The sequence below is a fragment of the Nannobrachium achirus genome (genome assembly GCF_963921795.1).
Source record: "Nannobrachium achirus genome assembly, chromosome: 19".
NCBI lineage: Eukaryota > Metazoa > Chordata > Actinopteri > Myctophiformes > Myctophidae > Nannobrachium > Nannobrachium achirus.
This window is the reverse complement of record NC_137826.1, coordinates 9,534,649-9,552,305: the sequence shown is the minus strand read 5'-3', so window position 1 is coordinate 9,552,305 and position 17,657 is coordinate 9,534,649. Positions and strand designations below refer to the sequence as shown.

At 42.4% G+C, this 17,657-nt stretch overlaps 1 protein-coding gene across 1 annotated transcript in view; it reads left to right on the top strand.

Moving 5' to 3' along the window:
* The window catches only part of LOC308304584 (replication protein A 70 kDa DNA-binding subunit-like), a 136,830-nt gene that overhangs the window by 36,163 nt on the left and 83,010 nt on the right, over positions 1 to 17,657 (top strand). The window contains exons 8-9 of the mRNA XM_080749212.1: positions 5,731 to 5,833; positions 6,703 to 6,771. Of these exons, the coding sequence (XP_080605338.1) occupies positions 5,731 to 5,833; positions 6,703 to 6,771 (172 nt within the window). The remainder of the gene's footprint in view (positions 1 to 5,730; positions 5,834 to 6,702; positions 6,772 to 17,657) is intronic.

Below are 17,657 nucleotides of genomic sequence, written 5' to 3'. Positions count from 1 at the left end.
ATAATTTTGGGGGTCCTTCGCATGAAAACGTTTGAGAACCACTGACATAGTAGTCTCTCAAGAACAGACTAGCTGACATAGAAACAGGTTTTTCAAAAAAAAACTTAGAAGGATTAAAAAGACACTTATAGAATCGGGTCAAAATTCAAATTTTCAATTTTTTTCAAAAATAGCAGATGTACAAGCTCACAGCACGGCACTCGGTGCCGTGCTGTGAGCTTGTAGATCTGCTATTTTTTAATAGTTAAAGCATACAATAATAATACACAATAATGTGTACCCGTTCTGAACGGGTTTTAAGTAATAGCATCCAGAGGAGACCATAATTGGTTTTTAGCCGCCATAAAGCCTGATGTAGCAGCCTTATCCATACGGAGCAGGGGAACGAGGTTCACTCGGGGCCAGCAGCTGTTCTCATGATAGGGGATTTAATTGCTGGCAAAGTTATGGTGTGAAAATCCTACATTGCCTCAATTATCAACACAGTGGAAAAGCTCACTGTCTGAAAAACCTGCCATGCTTGGCTGGCTATTGTGGTGTGTGTGTGCGTGTGCGTGTGCGTGTGCGTGTGCGTGTGTGTGTGTGTGTGTGTGTGTGTGTGTGTGTGTGTGTGTGCGTGTGCGTGTGCGTGAAAGCAGACCCACGGGTTGGACACTTTGGAAATGGCTCAACACCTAGCTCTGTCTTGGAAAATACCAAAATGAAGTCGTCATATTTTGTCCTTGTCGTTCTTTTTCTTTGTTTTCTCTAAGGAGCTGATAAGACGCTTCTCTAGTTTCCACAGTAATTGTTCTTTTGCACCATTGTGTCATACAGTATTTTGGCAAGCGATAGGAGTCATTTTGGGATGCTCATTTACCAGAAAAGGAAGGCCTTTTATATTTTGTATTTTTTATCCCGTGATTTTTGGAACCCATTTTTTTCACACAATGTCAATTGTCTAATGTAATCCTGGGCGCTACACTCCCTCTTCCAACCTGTGGAGAGCAACGGACTGACCTCATGTTTCCTTCTATGCATGAGGAGTCCAAGCCGCTTCTTTTCACCTGAAAGGTTGGACGTTGCGCGTGGAAGGAACACGTTATTACAACCAGTTCCTTTCCCCTCCATTAGGCTGCCAGGGGGGGTAGTATAGACTAGAGACATGTTTTTTTTACCTAGTGCTTGGGCACTGATGACACGGGGGAGAGCGCGCCCCCACAGCATCCCCAGCAGGAATCGAACCCAGGACCTTCTAGCTATGAAGCGACGGTGCTACCTTGCCCCCCTGAAAAAGAAGTATTATGGCTTATTTATGTTTTTGGTGAATCACTTTCTTTTTCAGTTGGAAAAAGAATTAAACTTTTTTTGAGGGAAAGTTTTTCTTAATTAGGCTTTGCTCTGTGGCATTCTTTACTATTTACCTTTTAACTGGCCTCTTATACTTCAGCCTCTTTTTAATTGCCAATAACGTCCCTGCTTGTCGAAGCAAGTATGACAAACAAGTCCCCTCCCCCCAATAACCAAGAAAGGAAGAAAGGAGAGTAAAACATTGCTGTCGGCTTTCACATGAAAGAAGGTTCTCATTGGATTCAACCTCTCCAGCCTGTGCAACTGGTTCCTCAATGTGGTGTTTGGTCAGCGACAAGTGGTGAGGATGGTCTCCCACACATTGGTGCCAGTAGAACAGGGGTTTTCAAAGTGGGTGACGGGGCACCCTGGGGTGCCGCGACAGCAGTCCAGGGGTGCCGCGAGATCATTTGATAATATTTTTTTATTCATTTTAAACTTGAAGTACAAAGTTATTTTCTGTTAGTTCTAACCAAAATGGCTATTATCTCAACGCCTCGGATTAAAAAAATATTTTGGCTGAGCCAAACAAGTTTGGGAACCCCTGCAGTAGAACAACCTCTATCTCAACATCGACAAGACTAAGGAGCTTGGGGAGCCAAGCTCTCGCTGTCAGTCTGACAGCGAGTCACGGGTTCGATTCCCTCACCCGGCGACGTTTTCTGTGTATCACACCCAAGCCCCCAGAACCGCGGTAGAACAGTGAAGCGGGTGACACCTGGTGGTCAGAACACTTACACATTTAAAACGTGCGTGTCTACCGTTTGAAACCCTACTACGCATGTTTCTATGATCTGAAACGCTAGCTATTGGCTATCTATAATTGGCCAACCAGGAATTCATTCTGACATCCAATGCTCACGGGAATCCCAACGTGTTCTCTCTCCTCTCTCTTTTACACACACACAATAGTGATCAGATCTGCATTTTTTTTTTTTACTGTTGGAGATTATATGATAGATATACGTGAATTACCCTAAATTAATAGGCCTTAGTCTAAATCAATATTCTCTTAGTATTATGTTAAATAAATGTGTAGGCTATCGCAAATGTATTAAATCTACCGACAGCCGTCCGTGTGCTTGAGAGAGGAAGAGAGAAAGTGAGTGAACAAGAGAAAGGGAGAGAGTGTGAAATGATGTTATGAAAAGTGATTTTTGTGACTTTGGAAGGAACTTGGTGCATTATACAACTTCAGCATGCTCTAGTTATTTGGGGAAAACAGACATTCAATGAAGGAAAATGCTTCAGTGCCAGAGCCTGTGCATGCAGTCTGCAGTCATATTTTGTCTGTATTTTGTGATATAAATGTGTAGGATCTAGTTTAAAATCTTTATAAAATCCACTGACCACAGCTGTCTAATAGCATTAGATGCTAATGTGTTACATGTCTCCAGGATGATGCGTGCAATGTAAAAGCCCACACAGAGGCGTTCATGACAGCCCTTCTTCACACCATTATTGCAGGATCTCTGTATATTATAAACGTGGCTGCTGTAGACTGTCACCACACTAGCTGATGCCCACAAGCACCAGCTTGTCCAGTTTGACACCACACTGTGTTTTGTGCAGCTTCGTTCACAAACTGGGGGTCAGGAGGAGGCACGCACATCCCACAAAAAGTTTCAGGTGCTGGACAAAAATACGTACTTAGGAGGAGGAGCCCTGATGAAGACCTCGACAGAGGTCGAAACGTTGTCCTTCTCCTCCCTCGTTCACAAACTGCCCACATAACTTACTGTCGGTTGGTACAGGTTGGATATTAACTCATTGCATGCCAGGCCCGATAGTCCCGAGATTATTTCAATGTCTTTCCCTGCCAGGCCCGAAAAAAAAAATTCAAAAAATATTTTTTTTCAAAAAAATATTTTGACCCCAAAAAATGTAGTAGGCATGATAGAAATCGCGAAATTGCATGTTTAACCCCCATAGCAACCCCATCTATCAAACATGGCAGCCATCTTTGTTTACATTTTAGGAAAACATAATGGCTTCTATCTCATGAATGCCTGAACGGATTTCCATTCGGATTTTTTTGTTTGAAAGCTGTGAGCAATGTGGACACACGTGGTGCATTATCTAGGCATGGGTGTGCATGATCCGTGCACTATGAATTACATGGAAGTCTATGGAGACTGGAGGCATGGTAGAGTACGAAGGTATTGTTAAATGGCAGGGAATGTGTTAAACTCTGCGGCTCTAGTTTGAAGGTGGTAATCTGGCGTATAGAGCAGGGGTCTTCAACGTTTTCAGGCCAAGGACCCCTCTGTTGAGAGAGAGAGATGAAGCAGGGACCCCCACAACCTTTGTCATAGATGACATATCGTTTCATTGTTTGACAGCACAATCATTAGTGTATTTTGGATTCATGTCAATTTGTGTTTTGAGATATTTAACCACTTGAACTGTCAATACTTCTCCCCTCTACACCAAACCTCTTTGACGAAAATAGCCGATCTACAAGCTCACAAAGCTTGTAGATTTGCTATTTTTGGCTAAAGTTCTCAGAATCTGGTTAAGAATCTGGCTAAAAAGGAGATTTATTTTTTTCTTTCTATCACACAAAGATTTGGAGGACCCCCTGTAGTAACTCTGAGGACCCCCTAGGGGTCCCGGACCCCCTGTTGAAGACCCTTGGTATAGAGACGATAACTACTACCAAGTGAAGTGTTTTCTCTTGAGTTCCATGTGGGGCTTGCGGGCATTAATGATATATTCCTCATGAATATGAGGAATATCTATCTATAAATGCGAGAAGTCTCTGCGTGTCTGTCTGCGTGTATGTAATCCGCGTATCTCGAGAACCGTTCGTCCCACCGGCTTCAGATTCGGCACGCGCGTTCCCCGCCGCGGCACGGAGTGCAGTGCCGGGTCTCGACCCGACCCGACGCGCGGTTTTCCCGAACCGGCGCGAAACGTTCGGAATCTCCTTATGCGGGTTTGATTGTTGACATCAGGCTGTTCTGGAGGAAATCGGCGAAAGCTCTGACTCATTGTGACATCACTTCATAAAAGGCTCTGACATCACGTACGCCACATGAGTCAACAAAAAATCTCTGTGAGTGTATGTATGTATGTAATCCGCGTATCTCGAGAACCGTTCGTCCCACGGGCACGCGCGTTCTCCATATATGGGCGTTCGTCCCACGGGCACGCGCGTTCTCCATATATGGGCATATATGGGCATAAAATGAATGCCCCCATATATGGGCATAAAATGGATTGCAGACAGACAGATACAGATATCTCCATATATGGACATAAATGGAAGTGTTTTCTCTTGAGTTCCATGTGGGGCTTGCGGGCATTAATGATATATTCCTCATGAATATGAGGAATATATCATTAATGCCCGCAAGCAAGATTTGAGATTCCCATATGAGCCGTCCCTACAGGTACTAGGATGTGATGTATACGGTGCTCGCCGTGTGAACAATGCCAGGGAAGATGATTCTGCCAGTGGTCTTTTGGATATGTTGCTAGACAATCAAAATAAATCGCTTTCCGTCACAACAGGATCGTCATACAGTATACAAAGAATGACCAACATATAGGCCACACATTGTTGACGAAAACACATGGGGTCAATTTGCGTGATGTATGGATAACATCTGTAGGAGTAATAGAAAAAAAAATAGGCATGTAACGATTCATCGTAAATCGATTTAAATTAGATTAAAACGGGGGGGAATTATGGTGTGTAATATGAAATGTGAGCTTACTATAATCACTGTAATCCTTAATCATTATTCCATTATATTCATGGCTTTTGGAGAGAAACGTGTCCGAAAACAATTTTGTGTTTTAAAAATAGTATTGTGAACCTAATATCGTGATTCGTTAGTTGAATGAATCGTTACATGCTTAGTCGTAAACACTCTTTTTAGCAAAACATAATTCAGCCGATCTACAAGCTCAAAACGCATCGCAGAGCGATGCGTTTTGAGCTTGTAGATCTGTTATTTTTTGCCTCTTTTGTATGAGATACTAGAATAACAAAGTAGGACGTAGCCATATGCAATGTGGCCCTTTGGAGTGAAGGTGCACTATCGTGGCCCTCACCATCATCAAAGTTGCCCACCCCTGATGTAAACAGCTTTGTAAAGCCTCAACATAATTTCCATGGGCGATACCTTCCACCAAATTCCAGTACTTGCGTTTAGACACCGTCTAGGTCATGCCCAGCGTAGGGTCAATTAGACTTGTTTAGATTGGATCATGTATCACCGATTGAAGGGAAGACCACAGATTGGTCTTTCTTATGCCAATATGAAGGCAATTTGAAGTACCTTTCTATCATAATTAAGATTTTTCTCTAGAATCATGGTCGAACTTGTTTTGAGAGCTCTGACCAAAGTGAAGAGGAAGAGAACCATCCCTACGTTCTACTTGCCTCCCTAGGTGGAGTGTCAGAGCCCGGGTCATCAACAAGAGCAGTGTCCGTAACTGGAGCAACTCTAAAGGAGAAGGCAAGCTCTTCTCTTTCGAGATCATGGATGAAAGCGTGAGTACGGAAGACTCTTACATGACTGTTCTCTTTAAGTTATCAGTGCAAGTCATCAATATTATTTTGATTCGATTTTTAGATACGGTCTATATTAAAGTTGTGAATATTTATTATTATAAATCTTCCTTTTTCTTTTGTTCATGCAACTGCTCCAACTGCTGGTGTCTGTGTGCATACGTCGTACACATTTGCGAGTGTGCTTATGTACTTAAGTGTTAAGAGTTCCCAACATTTCAGGCCACGACCTCCAAAATAATCATATTTGAACAGGGCACCCCCCCACCCTGATAAATAAAGTACAGTAAGTACAGTACTTAAGTACAGTACTTGAGTAAATGTACTTAGTTACTGTCCACCACTGAGCTAAAGCGCGGACGCACACACGGACAGACAGACAGGACAGGACAAGACAGACACACACACACACACACACACACACACACACACACACACACACACACACACACACACAGGTGGGTCGAGACACTCACTCACCTACAGACACTTTGAATGGGTGAAATACATCACTGCTCAGTTTGTCAGGCTATAGTCTGGTTTGATACAAATGCCTTTTAATCACCTTTTCTCGCTCACTCACATTTTTCAGCTGGCGTTTGCGTGTCAGACAGGGAAGAGAGAAGAGTACTCTGAACAGAGCCCGAGGACGTTCATTCGTGTTTATGGACAGATAAATCTTAGATTGTGTGAATAGCGAACAAAAGACGGTTGCTTCCAGTCCCTAAAAACACTCTAAAAGCGGGACAACCGTTTGGGAAACCATTTTTTTTACTTGTCCCCGACTATAAGGCAACCTTTAGTGTCAACCCTGGTCCCCTGTGGTTCAGTGTGTGCTGTGTGTTTGACAGGGGGAGATCCGGGTCACAGCCTTCAACAAAGAAGTGGACGCGTTCTTCACTTTAGTGGAGCAGGGCAAGGTGAGCAGCCTGCATGCATCATCCACACACACGTGACTTTTTCATGTCAAGGACCCCAAATTGATATGCACTGGCCACGGACCCCCATTTGGAAATGTTTTGTGCCAGGGACCCCCAGAAGAGAAGATTTGTGTTAATAAAAAAATAAAATAAAAACAATTTCCAAAAGTTTTTTAGATTAAAAGACAAATCTTCAGATGTTCAAGCTTGCAGCTCGGCATGAAGTGACGTGTAGTTAGCTTGTACATCTGCTATTTTTGAATGGCCAACATATGAATGAATAAGTGGTTTAAATGATTGTGATGCAGTATTAACCCTCTAAGGCCCACGGTTGTAATATTACAACGTTTGTATTTTATCCAAAAAAAGGTTTAAATCATTTTATTTTAGCTCCCCCTACCACCTAAACACCACCATTGGATTCTATTGTTTAGTATTACAATGCCATTGGCCACAATATTTGCATATAAATACCCCCCACAGGGGCTGACATTCACACCCGCCACACCCGCTGAAATTCCAGAGTTTTGACGAACAACATCTCACTTTTTCATGGAAGCTATACCTCACAAAAACATAAGTAAAATGCCTGTACTATTTTTTTGGGTGATCATTAGAATGTCTAGAACATGTACATATGTTATTACTGTGAAAAATATCCCCCATATGTAAATTAGAGCATGATTTATGATTTTTGATTTATGGCTATAAAATCTTACAAAAACATTTTTTTGAAAAAAACATTACATTTTCCTCTTAACTCATACCCTGCCAAACCCGAGGAACCCGAGAATTTCGCGATGTCCCTCCCTGCCACGCCCGAGGAACCCGAGAATTTCCGCCATTTTGAAAAAAAAAAAATTTTTTTTTTCAAAAAAGTTTTTTTTTCAAAAAATGTTTTGGGACCCCAAAAACGTTAGTAGGCATGATAGCGATCGCGAAATTGCTTGTTTAACCCCCATACAACCCCCATACAACTCAGGTAGCAGACCTCCAAGCTCACAACAGTGTAAAACATAATGGCTGCTATCTCATGAATGCCTGAACGGATTTCCATTCGGATTTTTTTGTTTGAAAGCTGTGAGCAATGTGGACACACGTGGTGCATTATCTAGGCATGGGTGTGCATGATCCGTGCACTATGAATTACATGGAAGTCTATGGAGACGAATGGCAGTTAAAGAGTACGAAGGTATTGTTAAATGGCAGCGTATGAGTTAATAGGACTCCTACAACACCATCTGATTTTTTTCAATTTTTTATTTCAAGTATTTCTTAATGCGGGCCTTAGAGGGTTAACTAGACCGCTGGGGGTCCCCGGACCCCACTTTAAGAACCACTGTGTAGGCTAGTGACTTTGGGCCCCAAAATTAGAGTTACCCCTACCGGAGGTAGGACCAAACGCAACATAGTTTTTCCTCATCTCTAAGGCCTCCTATACATGAAATGGATTCTTGTATAAAAATATTTTACTGCAAAAGTGGTGAAATTGATATATAAAGTTATACACACCAAACTAAAAATAAGGCCTGTCCGTCTGGGGGTTGAGGTATATAAACTCATGTAGATTCACAATGGAAGCTCTGAGAGGTTTGAAACTTGGCATACTTGATGCTAGGACATCCCTCTACATTCTACAGAAGACCTAATGTTAACATCTAAATTGAAATGGGAGTTATGGTCATTTGAACACATACCTACAATAGGCGAAAATGTAAATCTATGTAGAGTGCTCTTTTCACTTTGTAGTGACTCGGCCATGGATTGCCATATCAACACACATGAGGGCTTGTTGGAAGGGTGTGGTTCTACTGAACTGAGCAATACCAATTGTGTAAAGGTAGCTTGTATACTCATGAGTTATATGAGTAGTTATATCGAGTTACATCACTAAACGTATATGGTGTCCCAAATGCATCCTGAACAATAGTGCAGAGAGAAATGCAGGCCTACAGCAGAACTCAAATTACTTAACTCATTGAGTGCCAGCGCCCTCTAGGGGCCATAGAATGCCAGCGCATAGGCGAGCGCTTTAGCTTCCAGGACCTCACCTTCCAGGACCTCACGTGTGCACGTTCATGCACGTCATGGAAATGTCCCGGATGATAATGCTAACAGAATGGCTATTCCCATTTTGTCATCTAAAAGATAATTTTTGGGCGATTTCGCCGTAAATAAACCTCGCGCCGCTTCCCTAAAGACACAATCCAGAGATATAAGCCTTCAAAGATGTGGTCTTTCATTGGATTAGGCGGAGATTGGCGATTGCGTTCGCAAATAACGTCCGGCCGGGACGTTGCTAGCTTTTGGCTAGTAGCTAGAAAAATCAGGCCAGGCTTCAGAAGGCCTCTTATCATTTTATTCCATTTCATTAAATATCCCGGACTAGTTCGGGATAGGCACCCTGGAATACGTCGCGCCGCCTACAATGAACATTGGGTGAACATTGGGGGGGTCTAAACTTTATTTTAAACCATTTTCAATGGAATAAATCGTCGGAGCATCTAGCGTCTCTCGTTGGTGAGCGCTGGGCGAGCCGGGACCACCCACGTTGCTCCAAGCAGCTCGGGGTAAGTAAAATAGCAAATAAAAAATTGTTTTTGATCCCGAATATCCCAAACTAGTTCGGGATAGGCACTGTATGAGTTAACAAACCTAGCTGAGGGAAACCAAGCTCTACACATTTGATGCTCAAGATTATCCTCATTAGGGGGCACTGTGGCCCAGTCGGTAGAGCTGTTGCCTCACAGCTAGAAGGTCATGGGGTCGATTCCCGCCGGAGGACGATTCCCTCCTCCGCATCATCAGCGCCTATACCCTAGGTGGGGTTGGCAAAAGGGCCTTTCTGTGTGGAGTTTGCATGTTCTCCCCGTGTCTCCTAGGGTAGATACCCTCACAAAAACATGCAGTAATCCTGGTCTCTATACTGCCTCCCCCTGACCAGCCGGGGCGCCTGATGGAGGGGAAAGGAACTGATTGGAATAATGTGTTCCTTCCAAGCGCTACGTCCAACTGGGGAAACTCCTCCCTGTCAGGTGACAAGAAGCGGCCTGCTCACTCCTTGTGCACTGAAGGAAGCATGAGCTCAGTTCAGGGCTCTCCCCAGGTTGGCAGAGGGAGAGCAGAGCCCACGATTACAGCTTAGGCAATTGGCACTGGGTGAAAAATGGGTTACAAAATCGGGCGATAAAAAATAATATGAAAGATTTAACACATTTGGTTACATTCGAGCTATATTACAGTATTTTGCTCCACCTGTTCTATCTGTATCTTATAGCCTATGTGGGCTTTTTCATAAACTGACAAGTGCATCATTGCAAATATTTTGAATTGTGTAGAGATCAGAAGGACTTGCCAAATCAAGTAGCTAATCAGCTTGCTGAAGAGTGACCTAGCTTAAAGTTTCATTTAGTGTAATAGAGCTGACCATTTCACCAGAATGGAACAAGACTTAAATAGTATCACTGGTAACATGGTTACTGTAAAGAGAACCTAATGATAGTGTACATACAACATCGATACTGTACAAAGTGTTTATTATTATAATTCTTTATGTTTTAAACAGAATGGAGAGTGATCCACAAACATTCCAAATCTCATCAATGTGGTAAACATTTGGAAAAAAGAAAGAAACAAGACCCAAAATGTCAAAAAAAAAGGCCACAGCAAAAGGCCTTCAATGTACTGTATAAGTTTTGCTGAACAGAGAGATGGTGATGTTCATAAAACCCATATACATAAAATTACAAATTGACATACTTACTTTATTTTACTTACATTATCATGTAGTAGAACAAACAATAACTGTACAAGTCTTCTGTGACTGATGTATGCTTTTATATATTGCTGCAACCAAGTCGACCTTCTGGGACAAACAATGAATGAACTTGAACTTGTCTCATCAAGAAGACTGATAATGGTTGATATTGTTTAATACGGGTAAAAATATATATGAAAATCACACCCGTGTGAACTGAGCGGTGGTTCCCCCCCCCCCCCCCCTCCCTTCCCCCCTGTGTGTGTGTGTGTGTGTGTGTGTGTGTGTGTGTGTGTGCCTGGTCTGGCCTGGCCTGAACAACAGCGCCCCTCCCTTAACATGTGTGGTCAGAAAAGGTTACTGCAGGCTACAGACAGACAGACACGCAGACAGACAGACCCACACACACGGCCACGTATAGGAGCGTTGTGACCACCGCTCAAAAAAAAAAAACATTTGTGGGAGGCCAGTACAAGACCAGTCCTTCATGCAGCATCAGAAAGGTTGATGAAGTTGTACATCAGTGGTTGCTCTCGTACCCATAGCTCTGTGTATGATGCCAAATAACATAAACGCTGCCTTAAAAAAAACACATCTCTACAATTAAATATAGCAGCTGCCAGATTAAAAAGAAAAAACAGCAGATCAGTATCTATGGCTTAAGTTAATTGAAGTCATTGGCAAAACTCTTTTCTCTAAAGAAATTGAAGTGATGACACTAAACTAAGGTTTATGATGACATACTGAAGACACTGGTCCATGTCCTTTCTTGATTTACCTGCAGCTCCACAGTGTGGGCACACTTTGGACTTTCTTCTGTGTCATTCCACAGATTGTAATGCTGTATGAGCTTTTCAGTTGGATCATCTAATTTCTTCCTCAGACCTCAGTATGTCACCATAACTTTTTTAGTCTAGCAGCTGCTATACTTAGTTGTAGAGATGTGGTGTTTAATGCAGCTTTCATGATATTTGGCATCATTCACAAACGTATTGTACGAGAGCAACCGCAGATGTACAACTTCATCAACCTTTCTGATGCTGCATGAAGGACCTTGTCTCTGGTACTCTTAGCTATACCAGTCATAATGGCTGTCAGATGTTATGGTCTTGTACGGGTCTTCCCACAAATGAAAAAATCGTTTTGTATGTTAAACAATGTATCAACCCTACTCTGTCTTCTGGTGCATGTATGCTCTCTCTATCAACACTTGCAACTTGTTGCTTACTGTTGTTTTTCTTATTTGCTCTACATGATACATGATAATAAGATACTTAATTTAGAAATGAAGTATATCGGATGCCCGCTGGCCTACTGGTTTGGGCGCATACCACTTAGGCATTGCCACATAGGCATGGATGCCTGGCTGCGTCACCGGTTCAATTCCTGATCTGGACAATCTTTGCCGCATGTTACTCCCCATCTTTCCTGTCAGTCTACTGTCCTATTAATAAAGGCATAAAAGCCCAAAAACAAATCTTTAAAAGAAAGAAAGTATATCATCTGTATATGGAGACCATCATCTCTCTGTTGAGCAACATTTACTATGCAATTGGGAAGGCCTTCTGCAGTGGGCTTTTTGAAAAAAGGATAATGTTTCTATTTCTAAATGTTTACCACAAATGATACAAAGATTTGGATCCAATGTTTATACATCACTCTACATTCAGCTAAACTACTACATGTATGTTGACTATAGTGTACGTACAACATAATGTTGTACGTACACTATTGATAGGCTCTATGTACAGTAGTAACCATATTATTGATACCACTTAATGCTCTGTTCCATTCTGGTGAAACAGAGTCAGGGTGCTGCTATTGTATTGTCAAGTCAAGTCAATTTTATTTCTAGAGCACATTTAAAAACCACCAGGGTCGACCAAAGTGCTGCACAACATACAATAGGGCTATTGGAGAGGCTCTATTACACTTTATGGAACTTTAAGCTTGGTCACTCTCCACTCTTGATTCGGCAAGGTCCTTCTCATCTTTTCTATTTCCAAAATATTTGCAATGATTTACATGTCAGTTTATGAAGAAGCCCATGGAGGCTATAAGATGCAGAGAGAACAGGTGCAGCCAAATACTGTAGTATAACTTAATTTTAACCAATATACTAAATGATATAATGTCTATAGGATTGAAAGAGGCTGTTATTATAGGAAAACATTGAGCATCAAATGGGTAGAGCTTGGATTCCCTCAGCCAGGTTTGCTAAATAATTTGAGTGCTACTGTAGCCCTGCATTTATCTCTGCAGTATTGTTCAGGTTGCATAAAATGGCACATTTTCTAAACTTTTTGACATTTCATACATTTTAGGGACATCTACTGAAGTGAATTTGTAAACATGTTCCACCCTTGATAAGTGAATTGAAAATAAAACTAATCGGTGTGATTTCATTAGGATGGTTTACATTTCCCCCCGTTTGGGACACGATATATGTTTAGTGATATAACTCCACGAGTATACAAGCTACCTTTACACAATTGGTATTGCTCAGTTCAGTAGAACCACCCCTTTCCAACAAGCCATCATATGTGTTGATATGGCAATCCATGTCAGAGTCACTACAAAGTAAAAAGAGCACTCTACATAGATGTACATTTTCGCCTATTGTAGGTATGTGTTCAAATGACTATATCTTCCATTTCCATTCACATATTGACATTAGGTCTTCTCTAGAATGTAGAGGGATGTCCTAGCATCAAGTATGCCAAGTTTCAAGCCTCTCAGAGCTTCCATTGTGAATCTACATGAGTTTATATGCCTCAACCCCCAGACGGACAGGCTTTATTTTTAATTTGGGGAGTATAACTTTATATATCGATTTCACCACTTTTGCAGTAAAATATTTTTATACAAGAATCCATTTCATGTATGAGAAACCTTAGAGATGAGGAAAAACTATGTTGTGTTTGGTCCTACCTCCGGTAGGGGTATCTCGAAAACTAAAGCACTTTTTGACTATTTGTCACTCGCCTAGTGATAGTACTGAAGAGAGTCATTTTATGTTTGATTGCTCTCAGGTGTTGCAGAGAGCTTGCAGATCGGCTATTTTCAGCATGCAATCAAGTGTAAAATCAGTCATTACGATGCCATCAAGGCCTGCCAAAATAGATTTTAGTTGACTAAATCAACTGTAGATTTAGTCGCCATAAAATCTTTAGTCGACTAAAATTTGACTAAAACTAAAACTTTTCAGGTGACTAAATTATGACTAAAACTAAATGACATTTTATTCAAAAGACTATGAATAAAGCTAAATCAGAATCAGAATAGAGGGCGCTTGTTGCCTTTACAAGCCCCGCCAGGAGCCATTCAGTCACCGTCCTATGCGGGCGGTGCTTAGAAGCACCCGCACGGCAGAATTTGAGAGAAAATCAAACGTTCCCTTCTCTAGTTCAGCCTCACAGCCCTGTGGAAAGAAATGACGCACCTGGCTTTGATATAAACTGATTCAAGGTGGGGGTTATAGTCTCAGATACCACGGCAATTAAAGGGAAACCAGCCAATCAGAATCAAGGAATGGAACTTAAAATTAAAAAAGTTAAAATTTGCTGTCAAAAACAACACTGAGGGGCAAGGACCTGGCGGATACAGAGATCTACATATACGGCCATATCAGTCGGATCGGCGATGCAACGTGGGTGTGAGGGCCACACAGCGGCCCAAACTCTACATGTGAGGAACCTCTGGTATACACACAGTATACTGTAAATAGGTTGTTATTTTATGGAGGTCCTGGGGCTGTGAAGGGAGATGGCGACCCGCCTGTCAAAACGACTAAGGAGGTCCAACCCTGCGCCCAGTGCATGCCCCGCACGACACCCGTTTAATCACAGACCAGTAGAAACACATGTTGAGGCTGCTGGCTCTCTGCTTAGCTTTTCGGTGGGCCGAAGTCCAGCCAGCAGAGCTTAATAACTCAATTAACCCCAGCCGTCACGTGCCAGACCCCGCTGGCTCAGGTAGCGAGCAACCACTGGCAGTGACTTCCACACAGCCCCACATTTCATTTGTGCCCTGTGCTGCCTTCCAAAAAATAAAAGAATGAATCCTACCAATAGGGATGGGACGATACGCGATATTATCGTTTATCGCGATAAAAAACACTCACGATAATCGTATCTTGGAGATTTCATTTATCGTGATATCGTCCTCCGTCATGCACTGGGATCAATTCACCTTTTATTTGCCGAGCTGCATATCCGGTACCATTTAAACCCTCTATAATTGGTGAAAGGTACTTGATACAATTCTTTCACTCTAACAAATCTCTTTGCCAAAAAATAGCCGATCTACAAGCTCACAACGCGTTGCAACGCGGCGCGTTGTGAGCTTGTAGATCTGCTATTTTTTGGCAAATGTTCCGCCCCAGGATAATGGATTTTGATTCTTTTGTCACAATAATCGTGATATGACATTTTCATATCGTCCCATCCCTACCTACTACTCCTTCACATCCACGTAGGCATGTCATCATTATAGAGATTTTTTTTTTTTTTAAATGGCAGATCTACCGGCTAGCAATGCGTCCCATTTTGAGTTTGTGGACCGGCTAATTTCGCGTCACACCATCATATCAGAGTGGCCAGAATGCTTATCACTAGGGGTGCAACAGCTTATCGAACTAATCAATTTAATCGATTGTAAAAAAGTATATACTACAGGGTTCCCCAATTAGTTTTCCCCAAGGGCCGAATTATGTCTAGGGTACCTAGCCGATGGCCACAACATTGCAGGGGGCGACGGTGGTGTTCCCGCTACTCCAGTGACAGTTCAGATATCGTCGTTGTCGGGTGAAAATCTTTTATGTCCAAAACCGTTTGTTTTGCATTCATCATTTTAAAAATGATTTAAACTAGTGAAAACAGCAGATGCGAGGCGTTGTGTGCTTGTAGATCTGCTGTTTTCACTACTTTTGTGCGACGGCCTTGTATGATGAAGCAGGGCTTTACTTTGCGAAAGAACATACAAATTTGGAGATACAAGGTTTCCACCTGACAACGACGATATACTAGTGTTGTTGCTGCTCTTATACTACTATTATTACTGGGGTTGGTGGGGGCCAGACAGTAGCCGCCTATTGGGGAACAATGATATACTGTATATTCATTTAAATAAAATAATAGATTTTGGTGGGAAATCTGACTAAAATCTTGACTAAAAATTAGGGATGTGAAAAAAAATCGAAAATCGACTCGAAAATCGACTCATGCTCACGCGACTCAAAAACGTATGAGTCGATTTTTTTTATTTTTTTTCTAAAGTTTTTCCCCCAAAAATGTTTTAATCGCTTGAAAAACGTTATAAGCGTTAATGTTTTCCAAATGTGAGCGGACCGGTGTCTGTGTCGGGGACGAATGAACGTCTGTGTTGTGCATGCATGCATCGCAGATTCGCATGCATACGGCGCTAGTCAGGTCCGCGGACTACAGGTTGAGAAACACTGCTGGTCTGTTCGTGTGCACGCGTCATAGCAGTGCGCGCTCACCGCGCTGACTGGATGTGTTTTGTTTACGTGCCTGTGTGCATGCATGCTTGACGCGTCGCCTCGTGTGCAGTGATTTTGTCAAGATAAAACAACACAAAATACATCGTCGTTAATGCGACACCCGCGTCGGGGAGGGAGAGATCGAGGCAGACCAAAGCTCCTCCACATTGATACACTAGCCTGGGGTGCCAGCCAGCCAGAGCGCTACCACTACGTTCCATGGACTTTAAATTGTCACTCCGCTTCTAGTCTCTAGAGAACAGACTCTGTGCTAACGCAAGGAAGAGCAATTATAAGTATTATTAGGGCTTTGATGCAAGTTCTGATGGGTGCAGCTGCATACGTTGTGTTGCTTAAAGTATAGCCCCATATAGAACCTCACCCGTCGCTGCGTCCTGTTGTGCTCCGAGATGAGGTCCTAGAAACATGGCCGCTGGAATCGGGCGACAGCCTCCACATCACAGTTGGGAAACACACAAAACGAAATTTTGTCCAAAAAGTAATGGCAGTTCCGAGCTCCCAGACTGTGAAAACCTCACCTCGGTACATAAAACATGAACTGCGGCATGAAACAACCCCTTAAAATCGCTAGTTTTGTCAGCCGGTAATGTTTGCAAGCCTGGAAGTTGCAGCCGGAATGGCAGCATTAGCGCCCTCTCTGGTCGAATGTCTGTTCGAATGCAGCGACGGTTGGGGCTACGTTCGACCAGAGAGGGCGCTAATGCTGCCATTGTGCTCTCCTGAGTCTCCTCTCAGCTGCTGCTTAGCGAAAACAAACAAAAAAAAAAAGTGAAAAAAGTCGATCGACGCGTCGATTTTCGGCCGCAACGCGTCGATTCATAAATAATGCGTCGATTAACATCCCTACTAAAAATAGACATATGAAATAATGACAAAAAGGAATCTCAATGATAATCGTTGTGAGAATATAATCGATAGTTGCAGCTGTACTTATCTTTTTAGTTTCACCTACAGCGTCTGTGTGGGTGGGTAAAATGAGACGGAGAGAGCGAGAGATTGGATATGAAGCGAATTGGAGGGTAAAAAGGTTAGTAAATGCCTTACAGATTGACTTTAAATTGTTTTGGATATTTAGCAGCCGACTCCATTTTCTGGTGAATTAGAGCGCTGATGGTGCTGACAAGCCAGCATGTCTTATTAAGACCTTAACGTTCTCCTGGTGTTATTGTGGCATCCGAGGGTCATAAAACTCACTTGCGTAAGGGAATGTATAATTTATGCAATGGGGTCTCTTCGGCTGCTTGGGTGGCATTTCGTTGGCTAAGTGCCAGCCTAAATGGGAGCACAATGTCAGGTAAATGCACCAACCTAAATGGAAGCACAATGTCAGGTAAATGCACTAACCTAAATGGAAGCACAATGTCGGGTAAATGCATGTGTAGTAGGCTATTGTGTGAGGGTGGGCTTTGTTGTAGAACAGAGGTCTTCAACAGGGGGTCCGCGGAGGTGCTGCAGTGGGTCTGTGAAATTGTTGCTTGATTAGAAAAAAAAGAAGAGAGAAAAAATAAATTAAAAAAAAGTAAATTTTCTTTTCACACATTTTCCGCCTGTTTTATATTTAAAATAAATCATGATTCTTCTGTTTTGAATAGCTTATACATGATTATT